Source organism: Geotrypetes seraphini, chromosome 1 (genome assembly GCF_902459505.1).
Source record: "Geotrypetes seraphini chromosome 1, aGeoSer1.1, whole genome shotgun sequence".
Lineage (NCBI taxonomy): Eukaryota > Metazoa > Chordata > Amphibia > Gymnophiona > Dermophiidae > Geotrypetes > Geotrypetes seraphini.
The window spans coordinates 93981977-94009070 of NC_047084.1; the positions used below are offsets into that span (position 1 = coordinate 93981977).

General features: G+C 41.7%; 1 protein-coding gene across 2 annotated transcripts in view; it reads left to right on the top strand.

Annotated features, from left to right (window-relative positions):
- The window catches only part of EPG5 (ectopic P-granules autophagy protein 5 homolog), a 244378-nt gene that overhangs the window by 182617 nt on the left and 34667 nt on the right, over window positions 1-27094 (top strand). The window contains exons 34-38 of one of the 2 annotated variants that reach the window (XM_033935191.1): window positions 596-671; window positions 1586-1689; window positions 16242-16417; window positions 19555-19740; window positions 21541-21750. In XM_033935191.1, coding sequence (XP_033791082.1) covers window positions 596-671; window positions 1586-1689; window positions 16242-16417; window positions 19555-19740; window positions 21541-21750 — 752 coding nt within the window. The remainder of the gene's footprint in view (window positions 1-595; window positions 672-1585; window positions 1690-16241; window positions 16418-19554; window positions 19741-21540; window positions 21751-27094) is intronic. The other variant, XM_033935200.1, reaches the window with a different exon arrangement.

A 27094-nucleotide genomic window follows, 5' to 3' on the forward strand; every position in this document is an offset into this window, starting at 1 on the left:
TGGACAGTTTGGCCAAACAGTGTTGCAAAATTTATTCTCCTAAGTTGCCAACTCTCCCACCATCCCATTCTGGTTAGCTTGGAGGTCACCCATTAGTGAGAATACCTGCCTGCTTGTCCTGGGATAAAGCAATGTTACTTACCGTAACAGTTGTTATCCAGGGACAGCAGGCAGCTATTCTCATTTCCCACCCACCTCCCCTGGGTTGGCTTCTCAGCTAGCTATCTGAACTGAGGAGACACGCCCGGTGCATCGGGCGGGAAGGCACTCGCGCATGCGCAGTGCGGGCAACTCGAAACTTCGAGTTTTCTTCAAAGAAGCGTCCGCATCGGGGCTCCGTTGGATCACATCACCCATTAGTGAGAATAGCTGCCTGCTGTCCCTGGATAACAGCTGTTACGGTAAGTCACATTGCTATCTGTGACCCTTTTTTTGAAAATACTTAGAGGGCAGAATGTAATAAGCATCCTTCCCATAGGCACAAGTTCAGAGAAACCATTAGGTAAATCTATTTTAAAATAATTAAAGAATTCACAAGTGCAGAGAGAGAGGTTCATTTTTTTTTGGTCAATAATATTTATTTATTTATTTTTAGCACTCAAGTCCTTGCATAGAGTCATCACAGAACTCTTCAAACCATGGATACTGGTCTTAGATCCAGATGATGCAAGGTAACTAAAATCTGAGTTTCTATGGGGAATGCCATGACTAAGCACGTTGAACTCCTCATTTTTGTAGGCTAGGAAAGAGAGCTAATTAAAAAAAATATTGTGCTTTTATTAAACTCTAGAATCCCATATCAAAATAACAAATACATCTGTTTATGCCTCAATGTATCCAGCTCTAGGTGGGTAATAAATTCCATTCATTCTTTTGCCTTTTGGAAGCTATCACACACAGCAGAGATGATGTGCAGTGTATGTGCTAAGTGAGAGAGAGAGAGAAGGAATTAAACATTCACATTCCAGAAATTCTCCTGGCACTTAGGCCCTGTTTTACTAAGGTGCGATAACCGATTGACGCGTGCTAAACGCTAACGCGTGCATGTTAGTCTATGGACGTGTTAGCGTTTTGCGTGCGCTAATTCGATTAGTGCACTTTAGTAAAAGAGGGGCTTAGACTAATAAATGCCAGCTTCCTTATACAGTACTCCCCTGATATTCACGGGGGTTCCGTTCCAGGAACCCCTGCGAATCTTGAAAAACCGTGAATACGGTTTTTAGCGGGGGAGACAGGAGAGGGCAGCTGGAGAGCTGGCGAGTGAAGGAAATCACTCACGGCATGTTCCGACCGCCTCTTCCTACACTAAAGTCAGGCTTCACCAATCAGGAGCTGCGTGTCAAAGCAGCTCCTGATTGGTGAGGCCCGACTTTAGTGCAGGAAGAGGCGGTCGGAGCATACCGCAGGTTATTTCCTTCACTCGCCGGTGCTCCGGCTGCCCTCTCTTGCCCGGTCATTCGCAATCGGAAAATACCGTGAATGACCGGGAGAGCACTATATATTGCTTCTTGTGCTGTAGAGAAATATTCATGACCACAGGTTGTAAGAGGTGAAATGCATTTCTTTACTCTTTTTGCAATTCAAGTAATCAACGCTGCTACCCATGGTTAGAGAGTGACACTTCAGTAGCCACTGGGATGGTTCAGTTGTTCTCTAAGTGCATCTTCATCTTACATCTAAGCTTTAAAGGTAAGTGATTAGTCTTCTACTTTAATTTCCACCACAGCAACTCAAATTACAGTATTTAAGAACTTTTATCACAGAATATATTTCTATTGAGCCTTGCAGAGCTAGTAGTCCTTAGAAGCTTAGTATATGAAGTATGCACAAAATTCAGTGCTTCATAAAAACATCATTGCCATTAGTTTTAACTCGGGTTTAGTCTCAGATTTTAAAGTAGTAAGTGAAAATATCTTCACCGTCTAATTTACCCCACCTTTTATGAAGCCACGGCAGTAAAAACTCCAACGCTCATAGAATTCCTTTGAGCATCGCAACTTTTACTGCCGTGGCTGGCGATAAAAAACAGCAACGCGGCTTCATAAAAGGGGGGTTAGTAAAGTAGCAGGTAATGTTATATAGTATTTTGGAACCTAAGAGTCGGTACCTTAGAACAAGCTCTGCTTTTTAGGAAATGAGTGAGGTCATAAAGCATCTGGAAAAAAGATGGCACTTGTTTCTATTTTATGTAGCTGGTAAACTAAGTGAACTGTAGAAAAATAAATCAGGCAGTTCAACATTATAGATGATCAGTTCATAACATAACATAAAACTTTATTTATGAATCGCAGATACCTTGCCGACCTATGCGATTTACAAAAGATAAAACCTGCACATTAACTTGAATTTACAATCAATTAAAATCATACAATAATCATTTTCTGAATTTACTAAACAAATAAGTTTTCATTACTCTTTTAAAATGCATGCAAGATCAATTTGGGACCAAATTAATAATTTATTAGATAACCCTGTGGCATTATCCTATGATACTGTGATATTTGGTATGGAAATGAGAGCAAAAAGTCAGATTTCTGCGAACAACAATAAATTACTACTTATAATGACTGGTGTTGCCATTCAGCATATTACATATAATTGGAAGGATTGGAGGAGATTAAATTACAACTTTTTTTGGAACTCTTGATGCCATATCTATAAAATGAAAAGATGTATTGCATTACAAAGGGGATATTTCAAGAAATTTCAGGATGTGTGGAAACCATTAACAAAATATTGTACGGATTAGTTGAAACTGTTTCCCTTAAATGTATCAGTTCAATTGAGTAGGGTGGGGGATATTTTATTAATATGTAGTTATATGATTATGGAATATATGATAGGGAGGGGTGGGAAGGGGGAGGGATAAAAATTTATGTAATATACAACTGATAGACTGCAAGTGATATATTTATTGTTAATGTGATTGAATATATATATACACTTTATGTAATTTTGAAAATGAATAAAGAATTACAAAAAAAAAATAAAAAAATGCATGTAAGAGAATGATAGTGAAAATAATGGCCGAATTATAGACTCCCATTTGGCCACTTGGTAGGAAAGTAGATTGGTCACATATCTTTTATACTTGCATTCCTTTACTGACGGAAAAGTGAAATAAGTAATATTTTCCAAAGATCATTTTGGTAAAGAAAAGAAAGATGAGCATATAAGTAAGAAGGAACCAAACCAAACATGATCTTATAACAAAACACATCCCAATTTGGATAATACCCCAGCCTACATTAGGAAGCAATGTAAAAAAAACCAAAAAAACAAACAAACTGGAGAGATGATCAAATTTCTTCAGATTAAATATCAGATGCACTGCAGAATTTTGAATAAATTTGTAACTTTGGGAAATTTTTAAAGGAATCTGCTAAGTACTGTATTTTTCGCTCCATAAGGCGTACTTTTTTTCCCTCAAAAAAGTGGGTGGAAATAAGGGTGCATCTTATGGAGCGAATACCCAATCCCCCCGGTACCTTTTTTAAATTGCTGCCGTCCAGTGCTGTATCCTGCATTCCTGCCCTTTCATCCAGCTGGCTCTTCCGGCAGCATCACAGATACCACCAAGTCACATGAACTTGTGATCACCTCACCACCCTCCTGCGCGTGCCATCCGGCATCCTTCCACCCCCCTCTCTCCTTCCCTCTTCCTTCACCTGTCTTATCTACAAACTCGCCAGTTTTTTTTGCTCCTGGATAGCGGCAGCGACTCACACGGGTTGCCTTCAGCAGCCCTGGAGCCTCCCCCTCCCTCTCAACGTGTCCTGCCCCACCCCATTGGAAACAGGAAACTGCGTCAGAGTGGAGCGTAACCCAGCTGAGGGGGAAAAAGTTGCGTTGAAGGGGGAAGGACGGTAGCGTGGGGTCACACACGGACAGCTTCTGCGACTTGATCCCTGGGACCTCAAAGACAGTTTGAAGGTAGGAGGGGAAGGGTTGACAAACAGGGTCAGGGGAAAATGCTGGACAGAGGGTGACTGGGTCAGTTGTTCAGCTTCTGCTGCCTCCTATTTGCCTGTCATCACGCTTATTTATTTATTTAATTCAATTTTCTATACCATTCTCCCAGGGGAGCTCAGAACAGTTTACATGAATTTATTCAAGTACTTGAAGGCGTCCACGTGTTGGGGTTATACGGGGGGAGGGTGGTCTGCCTGCCTCGGGGTGGGAGGCCCTGCCTGCCTGCCACTAGGCCTGCGCCTCGGGGTAGGGGGCCCTGCCTGCCTGCCTGTCACTAGGCTTGCCTGCCCTGTTACTACCTGCCTGTCAGCCACTAGGCCTGCCTGCTCTGTGCTCTGTCCCTGCCTGCCCTGTGCCCTGTCCCTGCCTACCACTAGACCACCAGAGGGGGACAGGGTACAGAGCCTGGCAGGGAGGGGGGACAGGGTACAGAGCCTGGCAAAGAGTGGAGGGTTGGGTGCAGAGCCTGGCAAGGAGAATTTGGTTCAGAATGTTTTTTATCTTGTTTTCCTCTTCTAAATCTAGGGTGTGTCTTATGGGCAGGTGCATCTTATGGAGCGAAAATTATGGTATATTATATTGCAATAATCTAGGATACTTAATAAGAAAGATTGCACCAATAGTTGAAACGGATAAGGTTCCAAATAAGAACGAATGGGCCTTTACAAATCCTTTTCGAACTACTGTGATTTCATTGACAAATTCCGTTCTAATTGGACCCCTAAAATTTTTATTGTTGGAGTAATGATGTAATCCATTTAATTGTAACTTTAAAAAATCTGTCTTATTATTAGAAGCCAATAAAAACTCTAGTTTTTTTTCTTTATTTAATTTTAACTTAAAACTGACCATCCAATCGTGTATCAACAAAACTATATCTATCCAAGATACTTCTAATGGGAAATTTGAGGAAATAGGTGATATCCCATACACTGACAAAATGCACCATGATAGTAAACCACTTGTATTGTAACCCACTTGCATCCCATGTACTGTCAAATGTATCTTTATTGTAAACCGCTTCGAACTTCACGGTATAGCGGTATATAAGAAATAAATTATTATTATTATTAAATTATTATTATATCAAATTAATATTGTTTGCATAAATATAGTGTAAAACTTATAATTGAGTTAATTTCTTACTCAGTGAAGAAAGATAGATGTTGAAGAAGGAATAATAACTTTATTTTTGTATACCGCAATACCACAACCAGTTCAGAGCGGTTTACAATGTAAGAGAGACTGTACATACACAGCGAAGATACAATGCAAGAAAGGGGAGATCCCTGAGGAACTCCGCAGAGTATACTCCATTTATGAGAGAAACTTTCATCTCTTCTAACCTGATATATCCGAGATCGTAAAAAACTGTTAAACCTACAGTGGACATTATCTGATAGAACCAATGAATCCAGAGAGTGACTAAATCAGAAGCGCAACTCAAATCTTTTTGTAGAATCAAGGCATTTCGTCCCAAAGATAAAATACTAAGGGGGTCTTTTACTAAGACGCGCTAGCGATTTAGCACGCGCTAAATGCTAACGCGTCCATATAATTTAATGGGCGCATTAGCATTTAGCGTGCGCTAAATTGGCTAGCATTCCTTAGTAAAAGATCCCCTAAATAAATGATTTATTAAAGAAACAAGTACAGTTTCTGTACTGTGGAGTGATCTGAAACCAGATTGAAAATTAGATAGTAAAATGATCTAAATCAGGGGTGTCCAACCTGCGCCGCATGTATTTTGTCAAGGGCGATGCAGTGTTTTCCTCTGCTAACCCCGGGTATTTACAGTCTTGCCGCTCCCTCCTCTGTCTTGCTGCAGCGTTTGCACGTTTGTGTGGTCCCAGATAATATTTTTTCAGCCAATGCAGCCCAGGGAAGCCAAAAGGTTGGACACCCCTGATCTAAAATCTATATATATAAAATCGGAGGTATGTATGTATGTGTGTGTGTGTGTGTGTGTGTATATGCCGCGATCACGCAAAAACGGCTTGACCGATTTGAACGAAACTTGGTATGCAGATCCCTCACTACCTGGGGTGATATGTTCTGGGGGTCTCCCGGCCCACCTGCACATGTGGGCAGAGCTACAAACATAAAATCAGATTTCACCCATTCATGTCAATGGAAAAAATGTAAAAAGCTGCCATTCTCACAGTAATTCAAAACCGGCTTGACCGATTTGAACGAAACTTGGTATGCAGATCCCTCACTACCTGGGGTGATATGTTCTGGGGATCTCGTGGCCCACCTGCACACGTGGGCGGAGCTACAAACATAAAATCAGATTTCACCCATTCATGTCAATGGAAAAAATGTATAAAGCTGCCATTCTCACAGTAATTCAAACACGGCTTGACCGATTTGAACGAAACTTGGTATGCAGATCCCTCACTACCTGGGATGATATGTTCTGGGGGTCTCGCGACCCACCTGCACACGTGGGCGGAGCTACAAACATAATATCTGATTTCACCCTTTCATGTCAATGGAAAAAATGTAAAAAGCTGCCATTCTCACAGTAATTCAAAAACGGCTTGACCGATTTGAACGAAACTTGGTATGCAGATCCCTCACTACCTGGGATGATATGTTTTGGGGGTCTCGCGGCCCACCTGCACATGTGGGCGGAGCTACAAACATAATATCAGATTTCACCCATTCATGTCAATGGAAAAAGCTGCCATTCTCACAGTAATTCAAAAACGGCTTGACCGATTTGAACGAAACTTGGTATGCAGATCCCTCACTACCTGGGCTGATATGTTCTGGGGGTCTCGCGGCCCACCTGCACACGTGGGCGGAGCTACAAACAGAAAATCAGCTTTCACCCATTCATGTCAATGGAAAAAATGTAAAAAGCTGCCATTCTCACAGTAATTCAAAAACGGCTTGACCGATTTGAACGAAACTTGGTATGCAGATCCCTCACTACCTGGGGTGATATGTTATGTGGGTCTCTCGGCCCACAACTCTATGTTGCTTGCTCAAGGGTGGGTTCACCCAACAATTTATATGTTCTTGCTCCTGGAGGTGAAACTAAAAATGTTGTTTATAATCACGTTTTGCGTTAGTTGTATTGTATTCATTTTGTCAAATATTTCACATTATAATTTGAATATTGTACTTTTTATTAAGCTGTAAAAAAATAATTTCATTCACCACTATAAAGTATCTTTATTTGAATCCATTTACAGTGTTATTGCTATAATTAAATACCCGTGCAACGCCGGGGCATCAGCTAGTAGTCTAATAATTGAATATTGACAAGCCCTTCTAACAGTTTAATAAACAAAGGGATTAAAGCTATTGGTCGGTAGTTTGAGACTTCACTAATAGATTCTTTGGGATCTTTAACAATAGGAGTGACAATTATTTGATTTACTAATTCCATTGGGCAGACACCTTGATCTAGGACCAGTACAATCTGTTCATAGAGCTCTGCTAAAAACTTTGAAGAAGCTTTGCTTATGATAGCTGGACTGCAGCTATCTAAAGGGCAATGAGACTGACTCCCTCTTCTACGAAACCGCGCTATCGTTTCTTAGCGCAGAGAGCTGCGCTAAATGGCCCGTGCTGCTCCCGATGCTCATTGAGTTCCTATGAGCGTCGGGAGCAGTGCGGGCCATTCAGCGCGGCTTTCTGTGCTAAAAATCACTAGTGCGGTTACGTAGAAGAGGGGGGTGAGTACTTTCTTATATAATTTTATAAAAGAAGACCAATCTGGTTTGTCGAACATGTTCCAAGACACGTCCGCTAAACATAAATCATCCTGTCTATTAACTAAGTTGCCAGAATAGCATAAATTAGGATTACAAGAGTCCCTAATATTGCATACTTTTTGTTTTAAAATAATTAGCTATAATATCCAGGGATAGAGGATTTTCATATGATGAGTGACAATATGAAGTAACACTTGTAAAATCAGTAACCAGTTTAAACAGTGTCTTTGGGCTCCTTTTACTAAGGTGCGTTAGGGCCTTAATGCGCGAAATAGCACGTGCTAAATTGCTGCGCGCACTAGACCTTAACGCCAGCATTGAGCTGTCGTTATTCTAGAAGCGTACCGCGCGGTAATTTCGTGCATTTGCTAAAAACGCTAGCGCACCTTAGTAAAAGGAGCCCTTTGTGTCTATCACAGTTGACCCAATTTGGGCAGAATAATATGCTCTGCATTTTTTCTTTAGTAATTTTTTTATAAACACGGGCTAAAATACTCTAAACTCGTAAAATTCATCCTTGAGGCCCAAGATTCCATGGTTATATAAAATAAAATACATGTCAAAGAATCCTTTTAACGTAGATTAAATAATAAATAAATCTTTTAACTAACGAGATATAATTTTCATTCCATTTGTACATTTTGAGTCTTGAACTTTGAATTCTATGAATTATTTAAGTATAATCATTACTCCCCATTCACATTTAATCTCTCTACATAGAGACACTATCTTGTTACCTGGGGGACAAATTTTATGAATAATTGGATCATTTGCTGAAGGTAACCAAGTCTCAGTTAAAAAGAGACAGCCTAATTCCTCCTCCACTAGCCAGTCCTTGATTAAAACTGTTTTACCTCTAACCGATCGAACATTAAAGTAGACCGTATTCTGTCTCCATATAATTATGTTCAAATCTATTTTATTAAGCAATAGTAAATACAATAGTAATAACAACCATGGTATGCATTTTCATCAGACACCCGCGGAGAGATGCGCTAGGGAGACAGAATTCCTGGAGGCTACACAAGATTGCTTCATGGAGCAGCTTGTTAGAGAACCAACGAGAGGAAATGCCACTCTGGATCTAATCCTAAATGGGTTAAGGGGACCTGCAAAGGAAGTGGAAGTAGTGGGACCATTGGGAAACAGCGATCATAATATGATCAAGTTCAAGGTTGAGGTAAGAATACCAGAAGGAAAGAGAACCATAGCGACAACTTTTAACTTCAGGAAAGGAAACTATGAAGCAATGAGGGAAATGGTAAGGAAGAAACTTAGGAACACTTCCAAAAAATGGCAAACGATAGAACATGCCTGGTCTTTTTTCAAGGACACGGTGAGCGAGGCGCAAAATCTGTATATCCCCAGATTCAGAAAGGGGTGCAAAAAAAGTCGAACAAAAGACCCGGCATGGATAACTAAAATAGTGAAGGAAGCAATAGGCAATAAGAAAAATTCATTCAGGAAATGGAAAAAGGACAAAACTGAGGGGAACTGGAAAGAGCACAGGAAGTATCAAAAAGAATGTCACCATGTGGTTCGAAAAGCCAAAAGAGAGTATGAAGAGAGGCTAGCCAGGGAAGCACGAAATTTCAAACCGTTCTTTAGATATGTTAAAGGGAAGCAGCCAGCTAGGGAGGAGATGTTAAAGGGAAGCAGCCAGCTAGGGAGGAGGTGGGACCGCTGGACGACGGAGACAGGAAGGGAGTGGTGAAGGAGGAGAAAGAAGTAACAGAAAGACTTAACATGTTCTTTTCATCTGTATTTACAAATGAAGACACAACCAACATACCGGAACTTGAGCAAATCTTCAATGGAGATCAAGCAGAAAAATTAACATCCATGGAAGTGAGCCTTGAAGACGTACGCAAGCAGATAGAAAAATTAAAAACTGACAAATGCCCGGGTCCAGATGGAATCCATCCAAGGGTTCTGAAGGAACTAAAGGAGGAAACAGTGGAACTACTGCAGCAAATTTGCAATCTATCCCTGAAAACAGGCATGATCCTGGAGGATTGGAAGATAGCCAACGTTACACCCATCTTTAAAAAGGAATCAAGAAGTGACCCGGGAAACTACAGACCGGTGAGTCTGACCTCGGTTCCAGGGAAAATGGCAGAAGCACTGATAAAAGAAAACATCGATGAACATTTTGAAAGAAACAAACTTCTGATAACCAGCCAACATGGTTTCTACAAGGGGAGATCGTGCCTAACGAACTTATTGCACTTCTTCGATGGAATTAACAAACGGATGGACAGAAGAGACCCCCATAGATATCATATATCTAGATTTCCAAAAAGCCTTTGACAAGGTACCCCATGAACGCCTGCTTCGGAAACTAAAGAACCATGGGGTGGAAGGAGATGTACATAGATGGATCAGAAACTGGTTGGTGGGTAGGAAACAGGGTAGGAGTAAAGGGGCCACTACTCGGACTGGAGGAGGGTCATGAGCAGTGTTCCCGCTAAGCTGCGCTGGGGTGCGCAGGCGCACAAAATATTACCTCGCAGCGCACAAGTTTCTCGTCACAGCGCACACAGTGTAGAGCACAGTTCTTCAACCGCCGGTCCGCAAACAAAATCTTGCCGGTCCGCGAAGGATTCGGTCCCCGCCGCAACGAAAGGCCGGCGTCAGCTGACTTGCAACTTCCTGTTGCAGTCGCTGTGCCGGGACTCCTGCCTTCGCCGGGACTCCTGCCTTCCACCGCGTTTGCCTCCTGCCTTGTCTCCGCACCTCCAGACCAGCAGCGGCAGCTGTGTATGCTTTTAACTTCGGCACAGAGCTGCCCCTAATCAATAGTTTAGCGCGGTTTCATAAGGCAGCCTCGGGGCCTTTGCTAGGCCGGCCCACATCGCATCATCGAAGCGGGCCGGCTATCAAAGGCCCCGAGGCTGCCTCATGAAACCGCGCTAAACTATTGATTAGGGGCAGCTCTGTGCCGAAGTTAAAAGCATACAGAGCTGCCGCTGCTGGTCTGAACTCTTGGGCCGCTGAAGGAGGGCAAAAAGCAGCTGTCCTGGAGGTTTCCCTTCCTCTCGCCTTTACAGGTTCCTTTTTTCCACCTTTTTTTTTTTCCTTCAAACGGCAACGGGCCCCAGCATCGACATCAATCAAGTAAGTTCCACTGTCAATCAAGCGGTTCTGCTCGGCCAAAGCTTCCCCTGTGACATGAGCCACCCTCAGGGGAAAGAAAGTGACCCACAAAGGTGAGGGGAAGGGGGGCAGATGATGGAAGTTGGGGGGGGGAGAGAGAGAGAGAGAGAGAAGGGGCAGATGATGGAATGGAGGAGAGGAGATGAGAGAGAGAGAGAAGGGGACAGATGATGGAAGTGAGAAGAAGGGAGAGAGAGCAGAAGGCAGATGGATGTCAGTTGATTTTTGGCAAAAGAACATTATAATGCAAAAAAATAACATTTTCGCTATATTTTCTAATGCTTGGAGTACATGTTATAACAATCTCTGAAAAATTAAAACAGTTTGCCTCAAATTAGATTTCCCCTCCCTCCCAGTCCCCCCTGATAATCTTGGTAGTGTTAGTGACAGCTGTTTTAAAATAAATTTGAGTTTTTCTGGTAAAAAAAAAAAATAAAGAATTTTGTACTTTCAAGAATTAATGCGTTGTTTTGTGTTCTTAAAAATATTATTTAACGTTATTTAATTTAGCGTATAGGCCTAAAATTCCTTTGAATACCTCGTCCTCATGTATCAGCAACTTTGACAACATATTTATTTGGCTCATAACTTGCTGGCGCCCGATATTTTTAGCTCACAGTGAAAAAATTTTGCTCACAACACCCGCCCGCTTAGAGGGAACACTGGCATGAGTGGTGTCCCGCAGGGCTTGGTGCTCGGGCCACTACTATTTAATATATTCATAAATGATCTAGAAACAGGGATGAAGTGTGAGATAATAAAATTTGCGGACGACACCAAACTATTTAGTGGAGCTCGGACTAAAGAGGACTGTGAAGAATTGCAAAGGGGAATGGGCGACGAGATGGCAGATGAAGTTCAACGTTGAGAAATGTAAAGTATTACACGTGGGAAGCAGAAACCCATGGTACAACTATACGATGGGAGGGATGTTATTGAATGAGAGTACCCAAGAAAGGGACTTGGGGGTAATGGTGGACATGACAATGAAGCCGATGGCACAGTGTGCAGCAGCCGCTAAGAGAGCAAATAGAATGCTAGGTATAATCAAGAAGGGTATTACTACCAGAATGAAAGAAGTTATCCTGCCGTTGTATCGGGCGATGGTGCGTCCGCATCTGGAGTACTCGAGAGGGTTCAGAGGAGAGTGACACGTCTGATAAAAGGTATGGAAAACCTTTCATATGCTGAGAGATTGGAGAAACTGAGACTCTTTTCCCTGAAGAAGAGGAGATTTAGAGGGGATATGATAGAGACTTACAAGATCATGAAGGGCATAGAGAGAGTAGAGAGGGACAGATTCTTCAAACTTTCGAAAAATAAAAGAACAAGAGGGCATTTGGAAAAGTTGAAAGGGGGCAGATTCAAAATGAATGCTAGGAAGTTCTTCTTTATCCAATGTGTGGTGGACACCTGGAATGCAGCACTGGAGTTCAAGAAAGGATTGGACAATTTTCTGCTGTAAAAGGGGATAGTGGATTACTGCACAGGTCCTGGACCCGTTGGGCCGCCGCATGAGCGGACTGCTGGGCACGATGGACCTCAGGTCTGACCCAGCGTAGGCATTGCTTATGTTCAAAGAAGAGACCATCAAATTTTTTTGCTTCTTCCATGAGGATGATGACAACCATACCGACGGTTTGAAATAGGATTATATTTTGGCCTAGATCTCCACAGTCAAGTAAAAAAACAATGTAGAAGAGTGGGTCTTTTAATCCCTATTTGATTCCTTGCAATGAGATATACTAGAATTTGCTCTAGTTCCAAGGGAGCCACCTCCCAATAATTAAAACAACCAAGATAAAGTAAAATACCCCAAAGCCACTCCATTATATCCACCTTGTTTGAACCTTAAGTTAATATTGTGTTAGGTGCCATCGACTCATGTTCGAGTCCTAGCGATTTGATGAATTACAGATCCATAAAGAAATCAGTTTTGTGCTAGTCCGGTAAGGTCCTCCAGCATCATCCCCATGGTTGTTTTCAACGTGTCCAGCCACTTGAGTACAGTTCGCCCTCTTCCCTGGTTCCTTTGATCTTCACAAACATGATCTCTCTCTTCTGACAGTGTGACCAAAATAAGACAGTTGTAACTTCATTATTTGAGCTTTGAGTGACATAGCCAGTTTGATCTCTTCCAGAATCGATTTGTTCTTCTGGCAGTCCACAGCACACATAAAATCCTTATTCAGCACCAAAGTCAATCTTCTTTCTGTCTTGTTTCCGTAGTATCCTGCTTTCGCATTCATAGTTGACCACTGAGTCGCGTCAGGAGAAGCTGTGCCAGTTGATCAGGGGCTTTCTGGTCACTCTGGTCCCAATAGTGTGACAGTATCTCCATGTCCTGGGGACATGTTAGAGACAATTGATGCGGTCTCTTGGGCTAGAGCGCATTTGTGCCCTTTGTAAGATGCTCTGATTTCACGCTGGAGTCCGCAAGGAGGTTCTTTGCATTCTCCACTATCTTGGACATCGGTGGCTCAAAGCAATCTAGCCTGGTGGCTGAGTCCTCTTTCGCTGTCCAAGGGTCTCTCCCTCTGGGTTATCAAGTGGGTGATCTTAATGATGGATGACAGTCTCAAGGGCTGGGGTGCTGTGTGCATGCACATTCCCTCTGAGTGGAAGTGGTCAATCAATCACCTGGAACCTCAGGCGATCCGACTGGTTTTTCTCCACCTTGAGGCTCGTTTCTGACATCGAGTCTTCCGCGTCTTCTTGGACAACGCCACGGTGGTGGTATACATCAATCGCCAGGGGCACCAGAAGAGCCTCCCTGAGCGTGGAGGCCCAGCTTCTTTTCTGGTGGTCAGAGAGACACCTTGTGGTGCTTTCAGCTGCACATGTGGCTGGAGTGAACAACTTCCAGGCAGATTTTCTCAGTCATCAGACTCTGGACCCCGGAGAGTGGTCTCTGTCCTGTAGGCCGTTTGACTGCATAGAGGAATGCTGGGGACACCCCACATTCAACCTCATGGCGTCGGAGGCTAACATGAAAGCGGACCGTTTTTTAAACTGCCGTTGCGAGGCCGACAGCGAGGAAGGACGCTCGAGTGGAGCTCCTTTAGAACCCTTGAGAAAGCCTTCATATGGTGAAACGGGTCCTGTCGGGGCAGGCTAGTGATTCTGCACATTAAAAGATAAGTGAAAACACTTTCTGTTGTAATGTTTCATTTAAAATTGTTTATATAACTAGAGAACAACAGTAAGTGTTAAGCAATACATTAAGGAGGAAGGGGCTATAAGGGCCAAGGATTAATATCCCATGATTGAAAGCCCATGAGGCTTTGAAATTACATATTCAGTGTTTAATCAAGCGGGTTTTGGAGACCCTTTAGCCCTCTTTCCCTTACTGGACACTCTGAAGTGAGGTGGTTTGCCATTGTAGATGTTTCCAGTTTACCTCACTTCACCATCTTCCGTATCCTGTTAGTGATTCTTCTGTATGTCTTCCCTCCTTGGCCCCTGATAGGCCGGCTGTTGAGAAGAATAGTGACCCACAGGGGTCGGGTGATTCTTGTCACACCCGACTGGCTGAGGCGCCCGTGGTATGCTGACCTGGTGTGGCTGCAGCTCGACCAGGAACTCAGACTCCCTTGTCATTTTTGTCTCCTCATGCAGGGCCTGATTGCTCTTCAGGATCCGGACCACTTTGGTCTTACGGTCTGGCTATTGAACGTGCAGCTTTAATTCGCAGGGGCTATTCCTTGGCCGTTATTGCCACCCTTCTCCATAGAAAGAAGAAGTCCATGGTGGCGGCCTACACAAAAGCTTGTAGATCTTATCAGGTATGGTGCATATGGAAACTCGATTCGTCTTTCGTCGGTTCCCCAGATTCTGGAGTTCCTCCATTACGGCCTGGCAAAATGCCTGGCTGTGGCTCCTCTCAGGTTACAGTTTGCCATCTTTCCTGTCTAGGCCTCAAACCTCTGTGAGGCTCCTTATCCTCTCATCCAGATGTCATCCGTTCTCTGAGGGGTGCGCTGAGGCTTTGGCCTCCTTTGCGGCTTCCTTGTCCATCATGGAATATTAACCTGGTCCTTTACTTTTTGGCTCGCCCACCTTATGAACCTCTGGCATGTGCATCCTTAATGGATTTCACGGTCAAGTCTGTCTTTCTGGTGGCCATTACCTCTGCCCCGCAGGGTTTCTGAGCTTCAGACTCTTTGCTGCCAGAATCCCTTTTTGCATATCACAGATTCCGGCGTGATTCTGCACACTGTTCCCTCCTTTCTTCCCAAAGTAGTTTCAGCCTTCCATATTAATCAGCTTCCTTCCTTTACTTTCTCAAGTTTGAGGGAGCAGGACCGGGTGTTGCGGTCCTTGGATGTGGGTAGGATCCTGTTGTTGTACTTGGAGGTCACAAACAAGTTTTGTGTCTCTGACCATCTATTTGTACTGATGGGTCCTGCCCACAAGGGCAGGATGGCTTCCAAGGCCACCATTTCCAGGTGAATCTGTATGAATATTTTCTTGGCTTATATTATGGCCAGTGAGAAGCCTCCCCTTTCGGTGCGGGCTCATTCATCCTGAGGCATTTCTTGCTCTTGGGCAGAGTACTCAGCGATCTCATTGAAGGAAATTTACAGGGCTGTTACCTGGTCTTCCTTGCATACTTTGACTTTGACCAAATTTTATCAGATCGATGTGGCAGCCAAGCAGGATTCAGCTTTTGGGTTCTCCGTTTTGGCAACAGGCCCATCAATTCCACCCTGATTCTATGGGACTACTCTGTTATGTCCCACTAGTCCAGGAACAGAGTGGGATTGTACAAGAACAAAAGATTAGATTCTTATCTTTGCTAATCTTCTTTCTTGTAAATCCACACTCTATTCCTGGAACCTGCCCTGGAAACTGCTGATTCGTCAATTGACCAGCCTTTCTAAGAGTTCCATTCATATGTGTTTAGCACTTTGTCTTAGGAGGTCCCTACTAGTCCTAGCGTCCCCTTCCGTCAGTGCAGGCTGTGTCTCCTTATAGCACTATTATTTTCATTGTTCAGGTTCCTGATGTTTTAATAACCTTTTCAATTGTTCAGAAATTGTTCTGGTTTCATGGTATGAGCAGATTAGACTTAATGGTTGGGGAGTATCCCCATACCCCTCTCTTTTGCCTTTGTCCTCTGCAGGTGTTTCTGGCTGCTTTGTCACAAACTGGATTCCTGGAGGGCAGTCATAAAGTAAAAGGGGAGGGGATTAACAAGAAAGAAGATTAGCAAAGGTAAGAACCTAATCTTTCGTTGTTACCTAAATTTGAATCTGGCTGCTCAGCAGGGCATTTCCTTTCTTCATTCTTACTGGTGGTAGTCCTTTGACAAGGCATAGTTATTCTGTGACTGACACATGTACTTATCTTCTTTTAAATATTTACCATTCTCTTTTTATCCAGAAAAAATGTTGCCAGGCCATCGAGGAGCTCTCTGGCTACATTTGATGCATTACTGTGGCACTTGTACTGCAGCCAAAATGCCAGAGTTCATTCTTTATACATATCATAATGAATACAATAAGCTTCCTTGGAAGGACATGCACCCAGACCAGGCACTCATGGAGGAGTTTTTCAAAGTAAGTTTTGTCAGGGTTATGTGCTGCTAAAGTGATGTATGGACATATTTGCTAAAGGTTTTCTTCTATTCTGTGTCCACGGAGAAAGTTCTTACTGTATATACTTAAATATTAACCGAGGTAATCTTTTATCCCCACAAAAAGGAAGGGGAAAAAAAGGTTGACTCGAATATAAATTGAGATTAGAAATTTGGGTATGTGAGTGTCATAAGTAATAAACAAAACACTTTCACAAAGATGGAATACGATGATGGTATAACGGTAATAAAGCACAAGCACAAGACCAATCTTGACAGAGGAAAAAGCCTCAGACAGGGGCCCGCCCATCTCCACTATGGTGGAATATCGGTGTTCGAGCGGTCACTTCACTGGCTGAAAACCTCCTGTTAAAGATGGTCCAAGCAATGTGCTATGTTGATAATTGCTTTGAAAAATTGAGTGAAATAAAAGAAAAAAACAACTTATCTTTCTTTCTTAAGGATCGGGTGTACCCCCATCGTACATTGCATTTATCTAATCAAAACTTGCTATCCATCCCTTCTTTAAGATACATTAACACTATGCACACTAGCATCTTTTCTGTTATGGCCCCTATCATCTGGAATTCAGCACCAAATTATATAAGAGAAATTACATCCCTTGACAAATTTAAAAGTAACTTGAAGGCTTTTCTTTTTAAAGACGCATATGATGTATAATAGTCCTTCTAAGGACGGCATTGGAAATCTGTTCCTTGGCATTTTACAATCATTTTAGCTTATTTTACATTATTCTAAACTATTTATGTTTTGTTCCCCTTCTTTTTGTTTTTTCCCCCTCTTCCTCTCTTTCTTTTTATATATATTGTATTTCTGCCCATTTCTATCCTGTATCGGTAAGTCAATGTTTGTCAGTGTGTCTGATTGTTTGAAGCATTGTTTTGCTATTTGTTTTTAATGTACATTTTTATTATACCCTGTTTTTATATATAATGTAAAACCGCTTTGAATTTTGATAAGGCGGTATATCAAATTTTAAATAAACCTGAAACCTAACTACAACAAACACACAAACATTACGGACTTATACATAGGGGAAGTGGTGAGAACTACAATAAGCATAGTGATGGAAACATGAAAGGTAAATAACAAAGGGAGGGTAAAAATTTTAAAAGTATAATAAAATGAAAAAAGGAAATTAAAAGGGTTTAAAAAAAAAATAATAATAATAATTTCTCAGAACCTAAGACAAAGGAAACGCGGGTTTCTGCGATGAACGGGATCAAAAGGGAATCCAACGGTTGTGTCTCGAAGGCATCCTTGTACAACCAGCATTTTAACAATCCTTTAAATTTACTTAGCGATTTTTCTTCCTTAATAAATGATGGTAAAGAGTTCCATATTCTGGGTGCTGTAACCGCAAAGATTGTATCTTGTCTTGTATTTATTATACTAAGCAATGGAATTACTAGAAGGTTTTTGTCCTGTGATTTCAAACTTCTAGTAGGAATATATGGAATAATATACCTTTCTAGGAATGACGGGGCTTTAGTTGTTAATGTTTTGAATGTTAATGCTATTTTATAGGAGATTCTGTGGACAATTGAAAGCCAATGGGCTTCTTTGAGAAGAGGAGTCACATGATTGAATTTTTTCCTATTTGTTATAATTTTAATTGCGGTGTTTGGAATTAATTGTAGTTGACGGATTTCTTTGAACGACTTGTTTATAGAGCAAGTTGCAGTAATCTTTGAAATGATCAGTGAATGTATAAGGACATTCAGTGAAGATGAATCCAAGAATGGAGCAATTGATCTGATCATTCGTAACCTCTGAAAACAGCTTCTCACTACTGCACAAATGTGGTTGGTCAATTTTTGATTGAGAATAACCCCCAAAACTCTGATCTTAGTAACTTCCTGTAATTGGATATTATTTATGTTGATTGGGGCGGTGAGTTTTAGTCCTTCTTTCCAAGGGAAGTGTATTATTTTTGTTTTGTCTGTGTTCATTACTAGTTATTTTCATCTAACTAGTCTGAAATTGTACCTAATTTCTTACTGACATTTAAATTCCTCTGTAGAATATGAGGCTAATGGAAATAAGAGTTTAAGATCGTCCGCGTAAGCGAATGCTGTAAACCCAATAGATTGACAGAGTCAGCAAAGGGGCTAAAAAGATGTTAAAGAGTAGGGGGGATAGTATCGACCCCTGTGGGATGCCATAGTTGGTAGATATCATGTCTGAGGTGGAATTATTAAAGATAACATTTGATGATCTATCTGAGAAATAAGGCTGAAACCATTGAAGCACAGTATCACTAATTCCAATGGATTTCAGTGTTTTTATAAGAAGATGGTGATCAATGGTGTCAAATGCAGAAGAGAGGTCTATGGATATAAGGAGAACAGATCGGTGGTGATCCAGAAAATACAGGATAGCTGTAGTCATACTTATCATTGAGTGTTCTGTTGAATAATGTTTCCAGAATCTTGTTAGATTAGGAAACATTATTCAACAGAACACTCGGAAAATAAAAAAACAAGAGGGCATTCAGAAAAGTTGAAAGGGGACAGATTCAAAACGAATGCTAGGAAGTTTACCTTCATTCAACGTGTGGTGGACACCTGGAATGCGCTTCCAGAGGGCGTAATACGGCAGAGCACGGTACTGGGGTTCAAGAAAAGATTGGACAATTTCCTGTTGGAAAAGGGGATAGAGGGGTATAGATAGAAGATTACTGCACAGGTCCTGAGCCACTGCTTGCCCTGGGATTGGTAATATGGAATGCTGCTGCTATTTGGGGTTTTGCCAGGTACTTGTGATTTGGCTTGGCCAATGTGCGAGATGGACCATTGGTTTGACCTAGCATGACTATTCTTATGTTCAATTTGTTTGCAGGTTTTTTTCCTGCACAATTTCTACTCTTCCGAAAATTGAAGATATTTGAGTGGAGATGTGCTGCAATTTGACTTTGCTTACTATCATGGGAAAGATGTTACAGTCTTTCTATCTGGCCATTGCTTTCTGTATTAGTCTACAAATACATCTTTTTAAAAAGAAAACGTTCCAAGTATATCTACTTTAATTTCTTTTTATGCAAAGAAATACAAAGATTATAAACACTTGTAACTAAATGTTCTTCTGTATTTCTTCTAGATTGAAAGAGGCAGCCCAAAGAGCTGCTTCCTATTTTTGGGTTCTGTCTTATGTGAAGTTAATTGGGTTAGCGTTCTCTCTGATGCCTGGAACCCCAAGCCCTATCTGAAAACACACAACATGGCGGCCTGCTTGCTTTTCATGATGATTTTCCTTGCAAAAGAAGAAGAGCTTATAAGTAAACCAGTAAGTGTTAGAGGATGCCTCAAGGTCAGATCTCTCTGGTTATACAGCTCTCCTTGAGTACAATACTGAAAGACCTGACAGTATCTGAAATTATTTGTTTTTGTGGCAATATATAGTCTTACTAGATGATTTTGCTTTAATGACAGAAGTAATAAATTAGATACTGCAAAGAGCTAAAAAAACAACAACCCTAATTTGTTCATATGCTAGCTCTTGGTTTTGAAGGAAGCATGATGAGAGCAAATATGGCCAGTTTAACTTTTAGGTAGACAGATTTGGGGAGGGAGAAGGCAAAAAGGATCTGCTTTCCGAGCAACAGATCCTGACAGCCACACAAATTCAAAGAACTGTTCAGCTCAGAGAAAGCGGACAGTTGTCAGATAGCTCATATACATAGGTAAATCTATTTTACAGATGTCCCACTTGAGAAATGGACGTGCGGAGGGGAATTCCAACATCCAGTGTGTGAAATTCTCATACAGTTTTTAAGAGGCTCTATAAATATAAAGCCTTTTATAAAATAAGAACAGGACTGCATGTCTTGGCCCATTTCATATCCAGCAGTTTTAGAAAGCTGGACAAGAGGGGAAAAATATACTTCTGACATAGATATGGGAGCAGCTTTCTAAAATCACTGTTTCCCAATGCCAGCGTCATTGCCTCGCCCCCTTACACATCACAGCCTTAGCTCGATGCCAGTCCCAGCCCTTCCTTTTTCCATTACTGTTGCTGGACTGCCTTCAGCTAAGTCACTTCCTCTCCCCCCACACACCTCCAATAGATCTTCACATGTGGGCATGAGCCTGGCATGTGACAACCTCCCCCAAACAACTCCCCCCTCCTCCAGGAGGCCAGAGGCCTCAAAAATAGGTGTTGGCTAGTCTGAGGGTTTATAGGGGGTCCTAGGGTCTAGTGCAGTGGGAGCAGTACACAATTGCTTCCACCTCACAGCTGCAGGGTTCCAAATGGCTGCCAAGTCCTCTAGTACCAATACCACAATATTGCATTAGAGGTTTTGGCAGCCATTTTGGAATTTGTCAAATGGGCATCACTCCTACCCAGGGACCCAAATGGGCATCACTCCTAGACACCAGGGACCCAAGTCAAAGTTGGGTGAGGTTTCTAATTTTGAAGACCTTGGAATGTGGGGGAAGGGGACAGGTGTCTGGTGAGGCTGCCAAATGTTGGGCTTGGGCCTGCATGTGAGAGCCTCCCGAGGAGAGGGGTTTGATTTAGGTGAAGGCTAGTTGAAAGAGGGGGTCATTGCAGGCTTTTGGGGATAGGTCTAATGCAGGGTTGGGGGACTGCCATTGAGGTAGGTCTGTGATGGGGATGAAATGTCTTGTCTTCATGGGATCAATGATTCTGGGATGTAGTGCTGCTCCTACAGCAGGTACTTACTCATGCCTTAGAGCAGTTCTAAATTCCAGCATCCTAGTTTAACACTGCTGATATGGATTCTCAGATCATTCTTTCTCCCTATCCCTCCCATGTCCCCTTGCTCCATTTAGATGTAGTGAGTTTCCATACAACTTAATGGCCCCTGTTTTAAAATAGCATTTATCTGGGCCTCTTCAATTGTTTAAAGGCCACCATTTAAATATATAGATGCTTCTAAAATAACCACTATAGCCTTGTAAATTATTGTTCACTCCAGAGATGGTAAATGGTGAATGCAGAGGAATCTCTGAAGATGATCTTGTTGAAAGATTTGCAGTACAATCTTTCAGCCTTCACTCCTCAAATTGGAAAAAAAGAAAGTAAATTATTTTTCAAGTACTTAGATATTTTTATCCACAGGGATCACCTCTGATAAACCTTCTTGGACAAGCAAACTCCCTGACTTGGCAACTTGTGGACATCATATCTTATCAGCGTGTCATGGGTTATTTTAGCAGTCACTATCCACCATCTGTTGTTTTAACAAAGGAATTTTCATCTGATCTGATCCTGAAACTTCTCAAGGCTTCTGCAGGGTTTGGTGTTTCTTTAGAAAGCAACGTCTGTGCTGTAAGTATGCTAGTTATAACCTAAACACAAAAAATACGAAAAGGAACGAGAAAACCCCTGTGTAGCAAAACCAATGAATGCGTAGAAGTAGGGGTGGACCAAGATCTTTCCTGCACATGAGTGTAGAATATAAAGCACTCTTTTATTAGCAAAGCACCGACAAACAAAGAGACCCAACACAGGGCCATGTTTCAGCAGATAACTGCCTGCTTCAGGGTCACCGATTATTCTACAAATCAAAAACAGAACACAAATAATAATCAGTAGATGAAGAAATTAATAATTACAAGTATGAGTCAGATATACCTTAAATGGAATTAATTGTGAAAAAGAAAAGCAGCCTAGGGAAGTAGATAAGCCATGCATGACATTGAATCACCTTTGGTGCATATATTCTTTTCCTTCTGCATTAATCATGGTTACATGTATGCTTATAAGTTTATATTCAAAATAATTTTTTGGCTGTTCCATCATAAGTCTGATTTGTTTTATAGTAAAAGGGAGAGAAGCCAGAGATAGAAGTAACAAGTAATCATTGTGTTTTAATTTTATATTGTTTCTCTTATTTATAAATTATTGTTTTGAGGCTTATTCCAGTGGATCCCAGACAGATAAGCTCATTGAATCTCTAGCCTATAATATTACCATTCTGGATTCTGTGATTCCTTAAGCAAGCTTTCTTTAATACAAAACTTAAATAAACTTACAGTTCAGTTGATCTCGAGGAATTTTCTTCTTCTATAGAACCCACACTCTACCAATGCATTCCAGAGATAGGGAAAACTGGGAGTGTAATATCACATACTCTTTGTGAAGTGTACTTTTAAGCTTAGCAACACCAAGTCAATAAGTATACTCAATAAGGAAATCAGTGATATTGTTTTTGAAGTAGATGTATTAACATATATTATAAATTTATTTATTTATATACGATCTATTAGCTGCTATAATGGCCAAAATTAATTTAAGACTGCATTTAAATCGATTGTTTGTTCCCTGCTGGTGGCCCAGAAAATTATAGTGACTTTCCACATGTCTACCTTGGTAGCAGTTTATCAGCTTTTCATTCTGGAACTTGTCCAAATGTTTTTTAAATCCAGACTTGCTAAACTGCTTTTACCACATCCTCTGGCAATGTTCCAGAGCTTAATTATTTATTGAGGGGAAAAAAGTATTTTCTTCTCTTTGATTTAAAAGAATTACCTTGCAAGTTCATGGAGTTTCCCCTCGACTTAGCACATTTTTGAAAGAGTAAACAATCAGTTCACATTTACTGATTCTACTCCATGCAGGATTTTGTGAAACTCTATCATATCCTCCCTCAGCTTTCTCTTCTCCAAGATGAAGAGCCCTAACCTCTTAAGCCTTTTTCCATATGAGAGGAATTCCATCCCTTTAAGAATTTTGGTTGCCCTTCTTATAACTGTTTCTAATTCTGTATCTTTTTTGAGATATGACAACCAGAATTGCACACAGTACTTAAGGTCACTCACCCCCCCGATCAGAGGCATACAGCGCAAGAAAATGTACGATGACCTACTGGCCATGCAGGCAGCGAAAATAGACCACCAACTCTCCAATCTACTGATCACAACACCAGACTACAAATCCTTTCAGAAGAGAAATAAAAACCCTATTGTTCAAGAAATTTATTGAGACAAACTAACACCGCATGGATCATTTCTATCTTCTCCAGACCCTATAACTTTCTAGTTAAATTATATCTATCTTGTAATGACCCTGAAAAATGTCCAGATCTCCTCCGAAGTAATCCGCTCTGCTTTGTAATTCTCCTGGAAATGTCCAGGTAACCTCTTACGTAATCTGCCTTGAACTGCAAGGTAATGGTGGAATAAAAGTCACTAATGCAATGTAAGGTTAGGTTGCACCATGGAGCAATACAAAGGAATTATAATATTTTTTAGTCTTATTTTCCTTTCTTAAATAATTCCTAATACTGTTTACTTTATTGACCGCACTACACACTGAGCGGAAGATTTCAATGTATTGTCCACGATGATACCCTGCTGTGGTGCAGGGATATCGACATCGTAGGGTGTATCACACAAGTATGTCACACTATATTTCTTTTTTGTTTTCAATAAATTTTTATTAACCATTTAATTGAGCATAAAGAATTCTTTACAACGCATATAGTATATTTCTATGAGAATACATACCATCTCTGAGAAGGCATCTAAATACATACCATACAAACCATAGACCTAACACTTAAATATCCATGGGACCCTGACCACATGTAAAGTAACTATATCTTTGTCTGTGGGGCAGAACAGGCCCTTAAGCGTACTAGAGCCTAAAGCATGTGGTCTTGTCCCATGCCATGGCACCAGCCTGCCACTAAACTACACCTTCCATGTTCCTTTGTGTGTTCTGTGAGAAAAAGTGTGAAAGAAATAATTAAACTATGTGAAAACCACATTTGATGCATATGGACCACATACAAATTAGAATGCAAATATATGGTGTTCAGCTCTCCTTAATACTGATGATCCAATGCCTAGCTTTCTGAACAGTTCCAGGCCCTCTGTTTTGCTCGCAGGCCATTGGAAGGCGCATGTGAACAATACCTTGATGTAAATACACACCAGTGGATCTTGAATACCTATCCCATGATTTTCAGTGCAGTTATAGAAATCCATCACTCATAGAATTCCAGTTAGCATATATGGGGGTCCAGGCAGTCATATCATGTAGCATAGCTACTTTGTAGTTGGCCTACCATACCCATCCCTGTGGCCTCAATGTCATCTCCGTGTTTATAAGTTTATAGGTATGGTACAAAAGAAGCACTAGAAAGACTTACCAGAGATGCTGAATAGGCTGGAACAGAAACACCCCCAATGAGGAGGGCATATCAGTGATGGCCATAGCTGTATCAATCAGGAACCACACCTAGTTAGGCATAGGTAGGGGCCATAGTGGAGACAGGGCTGCGCAGATATACAATATGGAAAGGGTCTGCTGGGGGCCAGATAGGGAAGGCCTACGTGAATGAGCATCTCAGAGAGTGTCGGCACAGGTGAAAACTAGCATCTACCCTTGCCTGAAGAGGTGTGGCTCATTGGAGATTCTCTGTGACACCTGATTTCAAATTGAAAGCAGTAAATGCCATTAAGGCCTTGTACTCTGTACAATGATAGTATCCCCCTGCAGGTGGCCTGCATCACATTTCTATACTAAGCTCATTGGAATGCATCACACAGATAATTGAGCACTTTATCGTTGAGGTTCACTAATTTACACCCTTTTCTATCATTAAGAGTGCCTAAAACCGGTAAGCACCTATTGGACACATGCATGAATGATTGCTGCTAATTTTAGACATAAGAATTGCCATACTAGAACAGAATGAAGGTCCATCAAGCCCAGCAAATTGTTTCCAACAGTGGCCAACCCAGGTCCCAAGTACGTAGCTAGATCCCAAGTAGTAAAACAGCTAGATCCCAGGGCATCCTGTGATTCTTCTGCATTTTGGACACAACTCTGCCACAAAGCACTAATTTATCTATAAGTTGTTTCATGCATCTCCAATTGCATACTATGGTGTCACCTTTCTGACACACTGGGGTAATGTCTTATTTGCCCCCTATCGACCCCACCCCTTTCAAGCTCTATTACGTGAAACTATCACATTGGTTCAGTATACACAAATACTGACTGTGTAACAGGATGCCATCACCATATATGAAGGACAAAGGCCTAACATTTGCACTTATGTGGCTCATATTTCATGACCTCTTGTAGCTCATATTTCATAAGCTCTGTACTGGCATCCTGTGGGACAAGGGTGTCACTTGTCCAGTGGACTTATATACTGTGGCGGCTAAAGTCTTCTGCAGGTTTGCACAGGCTATGAAATCACTCTTGTGATGCATGGGATAAATGAAGGAATTCTGTGTGGAAGGCATAGAACCAAACAAGCTTAGCGGTGATTAGATGGCAACACCAGAAATTGAGAAGCAAAGCCAGTGCTAGGCATACTTCTACCGTCTGTGCCCTTATCGTGGTTGGAGAGATTTGGAAGGCCTGGAATGGGACTAGAGCCAGGCAGACTTCTACGGTGTGTCAAGGACAAATCAAGATCAAGAATGCATAAGTATTATGCTATGAGTTTTTATATTGTTGGGCTGACTGTTTGGAGCATACAAGTCTTTATGTGTCATGTACTATGTTACTATATAATAACAAAACCAGTTAGCCACATTTGTCAGAATGACACCCTACCCAGGGCAGATATCAGTGGTTTCTGTGCGGATGTTCAGAGTCTGTAAGACACTGAGGAGGAGGAAATGGGCGAACTATGACAAAAACTTCAAGAACATAAGAATAGCTTTACTGGGTCAGACCAATGGCCAATCAAGCCCAGTAGCCCGTTTTCACGGTGGCCAATCCAGGTCACTAGTACCTGGCTAAAACCCAAAGAGTAGCAACATTCCATGCTACAGATCCAGGGCAAGCAGAGGCTTCCCCTATGTCTTAATAACAGATGATAGACTTTTCCTCCAGGAATTTGTCCAAACCTTTTTTAAAACCAGCTACACTATCCACTCTTATCACAACCTCTGGCAACGCGTTCCAGAGCTTAATTATTCTATGAGTGAAAAAATTTCCTCCTATTGGTTTTAAAAGTATTTCCCTGCAGTTTCATTGAGTATCCCCTAGTCTTTGACATAGTGAAAAATCGATCTACTTGTACCCGTTCTCCTCCACTCAGGATTTTGTAGACTTCAGTCATATCTCCCCTCAGCCGTCTCTTTTCCAAGCTGAAGAGCCCTAATCTTTGTAGTCTTTCCTCATACGAGAGGTGTTCCATCTCCTTTATCATCTTGGTCGCTCTTCTGTGAACCTTTTCTAGCGTCATACCCTGAATTGCACACTGGCCTTTCTTCTCTCGCTGAGTGCCATGGAACATCGTATGCATCTGAAACACCCTCATCGGCCACCTCAATGCCTTTGTGCTCTTAGAGCATCATCAGTTCACCTTTCCCCCACCCAAGAGTTATCAGTGCCTGGTTTTCCCCATCTTCATTGGGGAGGCCAGGTATGACTTGGGTGAGGCAAAGTGGACCAGGCTTTTCTGATCAGCCCTTCAACTCGCAACAGTTTTTGCACTGAAGACCGACTTTCAGCTGGCTCCCCCAAATCGTTACTGTGTCAGAGGAAAGAGCTAGGGATTGGTAGGGGGTGAAACAAATGTGCATAGGTCACAGGGTGGCTTGGGGAACTGGGTCACAATATACACTTATACATAGTGACAGATGGGAGGAAGGGTTTTTTGTGTGTGTGAAGTCTTATCCCCTGTTTTACTAAGATGCGTTAT